The sequence below is a fragment of the Cryptomeria japonica genome, chromosome 6 (assembly GCF_030272615.1).
Source record: "Cryptomeria japonica chromosome 6, Sugi_1.0, whole genome shotgun sequence".
Taxonomy (NCBI): Eukaryota; Viridiplantae; Streptophyta; class Pinopsida; order Cupressales; family Cupressaceae; genus Cryptomeria; species Cryptomeria japonica.
Genome location: NC_081410.1, coordinates 571,976,546 through 571,984,742, shown reverse-complemented (window position 1 = coordinate 571,984,742; position 8,197 = coordinate 571,976,546). Strand labels below are relative to the sequence as shown.

Sequence of the window (8,197 nt, the reverse complement as noted above, 5' to 3'; positions counted from 1 at the left end):
TTAAAATTCTGATTTTCTATTTTGTCCTTACAAAAACCAACACCACTCAGATCTTTGTGATGTTTTTGTTTATCAAGATTATCATTTAGATGCATAGTGCTCTCATATTGATCAACCTATTTTTCTAGAGAAGAAACTTGTTGTTCTAAGACTTTAATTTTCTTATCTCTAACTTCAAGAAGAGATTTTAGATTTTCATTTGCTAAATTTGAGTCATTCAATTCAACTCGTAGAATCTGATTTGAACTTTCATGTGAGACTAGTAATTTTTTTAATCTTTTTATTTCTTTGAGAGCACAGAGTAACTCTCCCTCAAGATCAATTTCACCTTGGTCTAGAACAGATTGATTTTCAAATTTGCTAATTGAAGAAGATTCTATTTCTACCATAAATAGTGTCTCATCTCCTTCACAAGGTGAATCATCTGATTCTCCTTCAGAGTCTTATTTTGTGAAGAGACTCTTCTTTTTCTTAAAGGTATTGAATTTCTTTTTAGGATTCCACATTTTCTTTTTGTAGAATTTTTCTGGTTTTTCTTCTTCGCTATTTAGATCACTTAGAGGACATTGAGTAGCAAAGTGTCCGGTTTTCCCACAATTAAAACATTTGAAGGGTAATTTACCCTTATATTTATTTTTCAACTTTCTAACAAGTAGAGCTTCAATAGCATCTGAAAGTTCAGATTCACTATCAGGTTCTTCTTTCTTTTCTACTCTAAAAGATGTTTCTTTTGAAGTAGAGGAATTGCTGCCAATTCTCATTTCGTAGGCAGTAAGAATACCTTGCAGGTTATCAAGAGTCATTGTAGAAAAGCTTTTCTTTTCTTCTAAGGTTGAAACCTTAGTTTCAAATTTTGGCAATAAGGTTCTAATGACTTTTCTAACAACATCGTGTTCATCCACTATTTCACCAAGACCTCTTCTAGAGTTTACTATCTCATCAATTCTTAGAAAATAGCTTGCAATAGTTTCATCATCTTTCATTCGCAATGCCTTAAATTGATTTTTGAGTGTGAGAACCTTTGATTCTTTTACTTTTTTATCTCCTTGATAAATTATTTCTAGTTTATCCCAAATCTCATGGGCAGACTTACAATGCATGACCTTTACAAACACATCCTTTGTAAGACCACATAGGAGTGCATGTTTGGCCCTAGCATTTAATTCATATTTTGTTTTATCATCAGGGTTTGTAGGAATAATATCAGGAACTTTATACTTAGTTGTAACAATATTCCACACATTAAGATCAACAGAGATCAAATATGTTTCCATTCAAATTCTCTAGATCACATAATCAGTGCCATCAAAAAGAGGAGCTCTGGAAAGTGAAGCACCTTCTTGATTTTGAGGCATTTGAACTTCCAAACAACCAGGAACAATCCCTAGGAAAGATCTATATGGAGGGATCCTATGCTCTGATACCACTTGTTGGAAGTGAATTGACTCTAAGAGGGGGGGGGGGGTGAATTAGAGTCTAAGAACTTACCTTATACAAGAAGTTTTGATAGAGAACCTTATTGAATGTAAACCAAACATAACAAAATAGTTTCTCTTAAGTATACATACTAATATGATCAAACTAATGAACTAAAAAGAATGCCTTTAAATTAACAAAGTTGAAATTTGAGAAATGAAGTAAATAACATTTAATTTAATAAATGACACAATAACATGGAATTTGCAGATATAAAACTACAATTGTATGAATTAGCACAATGCAAAACAAATGAAATAATCCAACATATCAAAGCATGAAACTAATGGAAAACTTTTGACACATGACACAAAGATTTCATGAGTGGAAAACCCTCTTGGGGTAGAAAAACCACTTGTCAAGATCCTTTTTATTATAACAATGAGCACCAACTCTGTACACTATCTTCAAGGAGCACCAACCACATCATAATTGCAAAAATATACTTGTGCAACTTTGAGATTATAAGAGTACAACTGAAACAATTTCCTTTTACAAATACACTGCTATAAAGTGCAGCGAAATCACATACTTTGTATACTCTATTATTTGTATGAATTACAATAATCCTTTCTGCCCTTGATTTCCAAAATCAAATTCACACTGAACTTCTGAAAACAGAGTTTTCACAATATGCAATGAAAAACCCTTTCAATCTTTTTCACTAATCACAGCAAGTAATGCACAGTTTTCCCTGCCTTTTATTTTTTTTCTCTTCTCACTCACACTTTTTTTTTTAAATGTCACAGCCATGATATGTATAAATGCCCAAAGATGTAGAATCAGTTCAAAAACTGAAATGAACTATTTTTTTTTAAATCAAAACTGTTTGAAAAACAACCTTCCAAATATACCTTCGAAAATAGGGTAAATGTATTAGTTAGGGTTTCTAAACAAAAACATGATTTTTGTATAACATTTAAAAAATAGTTATAAATCTACTCCAGAAAACTGAAATCCATATGAACAACGAATCTCTTGTTTATAGCATATAAAACACTTGTAAAACTTTTGTTATCTTAAAAAAATAGTTACATGACCATAAAAAAAGAACCATCAAACTCTTTATTCCTTCTCTTTTTTTTTTACAAAAGAGAAAAACATTTTGCAATTTTTTACTACTGTAAAAATCTGAAAAAGAAAAATCACTGTTACAGCCTCCAAATTACCCATGGCGGCACCTTCTAGGGTTTGTGCAACAAAATAAAACACTGTTGTTTATTCTTTTTCTTTTACCACTTAAGAAACCAAAATATAAAATGGGATTTCAAAACATTTGAAGTCCACAATAGAGTCTCGTGCAAGAATGCCTGGTAAGTTGATGCCAAGTCATTACGTGGATGTACACGTCATAAATTTCACTGAACATTATGCAAATGAGGCACGGTAGCATTATTAATAAAAATATGCCAATGGTTTATCAACATGTCTTTCATGATGTCACCCTTTTTTTTTTGGTCGTCAAGGACAATCAAGAGTCAACAGTACATTCTACAGGCATTTTCTAAACAAATTTCATAACAACAAATGATCAATACGCGGTCTTACAAAATGGCAAATATTTTGCCCTTAAATTATTCTCTTGACAAGCATTAAGTCCCCAAAAAGAGTCTGAAAACCCTGTACTAGCATTCTTCGAAACAAAATTTTCCAGTAGGAAAAGGATCACTCAACGTGAATTCCAATTTATAACATGAAATTGAATTCATTATTATTTTCGATTTCCGGCTGGTGAGCAGTAGGGTTCAAATGCAGGGAATAGGCTTGTCATAATAGAATACACATAGGAACTGCAAACTCTGGTGCCAAAATAATAAGCAGGAAATATAATCACAACAATTTCAGTGCCATTGTCATATTCCATGCATGTCTTAAGAAAGTCCAAGTCCATTAAATGGAATCCTTCTACTAAATGCATATGTTAACTTCCCATGTCACAAACGATCATTTAAACAAATACTTGAAAATGTGTTATTCATTCATAATTGCACCGAGCAGTAATAGTTTTATGCTAAATAGTGATACATTTTTGCCAAAATTTTGCATTAGGCAGGGACTGTAGCTGCAATGCAGCTCTTGTTTAATATTCAATTCAAGACACATTAGGCAATTTAGTAGTATAAAAGACCACTCATGTACACACAAAAAAAATGTTTTATGTATAAAAAAATACATCAGCTCATATACATCGTGCTATGGAATTTTTGTACACGCTAAACACATTAAGTTATAGTTTCGAGCTCAACATCAATTTTGTTAACTATATCTTTAATATATTGGTTAATACTTACACCAATTGAAAGTGTAATAGTCAGAGCCAAAAGAAAGTCTTGAAGATTTATATCTTTTATGTAGATTTTTTTATATTAAATTGATAAGTCAACTTATATATGATAGGTTCTCTAGGTCGGCTAATAGCCTAGCCCTTTTATTATTGATTAGCGTGCATCACATTGTCGACTAAATAATTGAACTGGTGAGTTAGACAGAAAAGGAGGTTAGATGATGCACTCGCTCTCGTCATTTTTTTATGGGGGAGATAATTTTTTTCCATCATTCGATGCCTTCTTTTGTCGCTGATCAAACATATATTTTCTCTTATGTATTGGTCAGTAGAGAAAAGAAAAAAATTACTATGCTGCAAAAGATATCGAATTCTACCGTGGGGAATCCTTTTATAGATCCAAGCAAATGGTTACAGGATAGACGTGGCCGCCATTTTAGATTAAGTAGTAGTATTTCAGGCTTGCCATCGTTTACTCTTTCAAAAAGTCCACGTTGACGAAAAAATCACGTGTATCGAGAGTCCGTCCACCGATAGGATTCTGCCTATTAAATAGTGTCTCTGCAAAAGTAAACGAAATAAGGATCTCCTTGTTACAGTTTACATGGATATTCCACCGCTTTCTTGGTCCTCTCTGCTCCTTTCTGCTGCTTCATTTGTTCTCTTCTTTCTATGGAGAAGGGAGACCAAGACAAAGCTTCTTCTTCCCCCTGGACCTCCTGGTTGGCCTATTGTGGGAAACCTCTTTCAGCTGGGAAGGAGACCTCACGAATCTCTGTATGACCTCTCTCTCAAATACGGCCCACTCGTGTCTCTCCGTCTGGGCATGAAAACAGTAGTGGTGGTCTTATCTCCTGCCATGGCTAAGGAGATCTTCAAAACACACGACAATATCTTCGCTGGACGACCTGTGATGGAAACATTCAGGTCTCTTTCCCATGACAAGTCCTCGCTAGTTTGGGGTGACTACGGCCCTTACTGGCGCAATCTCCGACGCATTTCAACTGTTGAGCTTTTCAGCCCCAAACGAATCGAAGCTCTGGAACATCTCAGAAGAGATCAAGTATTTCGCACCATTCGACTCGTATTCGAGGACAAGGGAAAGGTTGTGGACCTCGGGAGGACGGTATTCTGCACGTCTCTGAATTTGTTAGGCAACATGATCTTCGGCACAAACGTCTGCGATCCACGCAATCCAGTTTCTGCGGAGCTCAAATATACCATCTGGGAATTAATGAAGCTCCTCGTAATGCCCAATCTGGCGGACCTTTTTCCGTTTCTCCGGTTCCTCGACCCCCAGGGTGTGTCTCGTCAGATGGCCGGGTATTTCAAGCTATTGTATGACTTTTCTGAAACGTTCATACAGAAAAGGCTCGCCGCCACCAGCAAATGCGTTGATCTTAACGATTCCGACAAGGATTTTCTGGATGCTCTGCTGGATTCCAGAACTGAAGATTTCACTCTCGTTGGTATTCGAGCTTTAATAGCTGTGAGTAGTACTCAAAAGATTTGTTTTTTTTTGTCTCCAAAGGTCTATAAATCTTGGGTTTTCTAGACCTCTAATCTTGCTCTCTGGTTTCAGGAATTGTTTGCTGCCGGTACTGAATCGAGCACTACCACAATAGAATGGGCCATGGTAGAATTCATTCGCAATCCGCAAAAACTGAACCGAGTCAGACAGGAATTGGATGAAGTGGTTGGTTGCAAGAGAAGAGTGGAAGAATCTGATGTTGATCGTCTGCCTTATCTCCATGCAGCTCTGAAGGAATCATTCCGATTGCACCCGCCGGCTCCCATGTTGCTCCCCCACAGAGCCGAAAGCTCCTGCGAGATCGGGGGATTTGTGATACCCAAACACACCCAGGTAATGGTGAACGTTTGGGCTATTGGGAGAGACCCTTCGATTTGGAACAATCCTTCTGAATTCATGCCCGAGAGATTTCTGGAGGGCGAGAATAGCAAGATAGATTACAGGGGACATGACTTCGAGCTGATTCCATTCGGAGCAGGAAGAAGAATTTGTCCGGCGCTTCCATTGGCAAGCCGGATGGTTGCTTTTGTTTTGGCTTCTTTGCTTCATTCGTTTCAGTGGAAACTTCCGGATGGGATGAGAGTAACAGATATGACGGACGAGTTTGGAGTTACTTTTAAACAGTTACATGCAATTCCCGTACCACGTCTTCCAGATAATCTTTACTAGCACTCCCTAGCACGTACTTTATGTTTTTCTGTTTTGTTTCTTAATGAATAATGGTTATAATAAGTATTGTCTCTTATTGGACATGTTAAGTAAAAAAATGGATTACGAAGTCCAAGTTGCTAAACCAGCTAATGTTGATCAATATTTGTTGAAGGCTTAAATTTAAATTTATTCTCAATAAGTTCAAATTGTTTATTTATTTATCTCTTAATTACTTGTTCAAGCTTATATTTAACTTTGATCTCAACAATTTTACTAGTAGTTATTATGAAGTTCTATTTAACAATTTGTTTACTTATATATATTTAATTCAAAAATATATCTTAATTTAAAAAAGGTATAATGTTTGTTAAAGTTAACAGATTTTATAAAGATTCAAGGGAAACATGGATTATGTTTATAATTTATACTTATTATGTTGAGAGGTGTAACTTATAGTGGCAAGCACGAGGTGGAGTGTAATAGCATGAGTGCGTGGAAAAAATGTTAAAGTCAAATTAATAGAATGTCGACAAAATTAAATTAAAAATAATACCATTTCGAACCATTCAAAAAAATAGTCAACGATGTTTCAAACCAAAATAATTAAATGATAATGAGTGGAAGAAATAAGGTAAATGTGTAAATCTAAACATGATTATTATCTAGTCCCCCACCCTTCCCCAACACCAGTTGGGGTCATCTAAAGGAAACTTGTGTCGAGTAGGTGGGGGTGGGGTCATTAGAGGTCCAGGTAGCAAGTTGATGGTGTCTTATGTAGTTAACCTAGGCATCCAAACATCTAACTTTGCGGAGGTGGCGATAGTATATAATCGATTAACTATTGCCAAGGACAAAAGTTACCAAATACTCATTATAGAAGGTGACTCTAAAAAATTCATCATGATGGATCACCACGTCTCAGTGGAGAAATAAGGACCTCATTACCAAATGCATAGTGTCATTTATACTTTTGGCCACGTTAGGATCAAACACACCCTTAGCAAGAGGATTAAGACTGTAGATAGGTTGGTGAACCTTTGCCCCTTCTCCAACATGATCAAAATTTGGACAACCTAGCACGAGTTGCTAGAGGATATCCATGCCATAATACAAGCAAAAGGTAATCCCAAGGTTGCATAAAAAATATAAAGATCGCCTTTTGGATTGTCATCTTGTAAATTTTGTACTTCAATCATTTATTGTTTTGGAGTGGTATTTTAAATTAGGTGAAAGAAACATTTCCCCCAAAACCACCTATAGTTAACATTTCCCCAAAGTCCTATCCTGGTCACTATTACTAGTTTTCCTAGTGGAAGGCTTAACCATGGGTGGTGACCTCAACCAAACTGGACGACTATGAAAAATTCAAGAAAAATGGAGCTCTCTAGAAGAAGGTCATGAGAGGTAATCAAGCATTCTACATAGAGGGCATGAAGGGCTTTAACCCTACCCTCTAGGAACAATTAGCACAATCATGGAATAAGGGTGAAGCCAAAATTGGTGGTGTGGTTTTTATAATTTCTATGGATTCCATTGCTACTATGACTAGTCTTATTGTGGAAGGTGTAACATTCCCTAAGAAACTAAAAGGGAACTACATGGCTAATATTTCAAGGTTCATCAAGCCATGAGAGAAGCTGGCTCGTCTTGAAAGTGGTTTCAATAGAGAAGACCTATCACATTTCTGGAAGGAGGTTGTTCTACTCGTCATGAATTACATTACTTTGGATGAGAGATTTAAACGATTTCACTCTAAGATTTTCTCAATGCTCAACCACCTTAGGTATGGAGTAAAAAACTTTCCTTACTATATTTTCTCATCAATTTCTCAATCGGTTGTTGCTTCTAAATCCAAAAATTTCCTTCATCTTTGTTAAGGGATTATCTTGAGATTGTATGATTTCCGTCTGGCCTTAACCCGTACTTGTGGGCCTTCCATAGACCCTCTAGTCCTCCTTCTAATCCCACCTTGGTTGTTGAGTTATTGAAAAAACTAGTTTGTAAGGATACTCATAGTGTTATTCCCTAAAAAAGGCACTCTTACTAGTATTAACTCTAAACAGTTTGCTAGAAACAAGTAACGACCTAGCCCCCTGAAGTCTCTACATTTGATGTGTCAGAGTTTGAGGCCATTTCTTTCGAGGATATTGTGTTCTTTAGGTCCACAAATGCTAAATGGACTCTGGATGACCTTAAAGAGGCTTTTGTCACCCCTTCCACACCCTTGTTGGGCTCCCCTCCCCTTTGTCACTTCT

The 8,197-nt window shown here is 36.1% G+C and overlaps 1 protein-coding gene across 1 annotated transcript; it reads left to right on the top strand.

Annotated features, from left to right (window-relative positions):
- The first annotated feature begins 4,364 nt into the window (after positions 1-4,364).
- On the top strand, positions 4,365-6,031 carry LOC131077461 (cytochrome P450 76T24). The gene is made up of 2 exons (XM_058014950.2): positions 4,365-5,249; positions 5,343-6,031. Exons 1-2 carry the CDS (start codon positions 4,365-4,367, stop codon positions 5,958-5,960), a joined length of 1,503 nt encoding a protein of 500 aa, XP_057870933.2. The 3' UTR covers positions 5,961-6,031.
- The last annotated feature ends 2,166 nt before the right edge of the window (positions 6,032-8,197 follow it).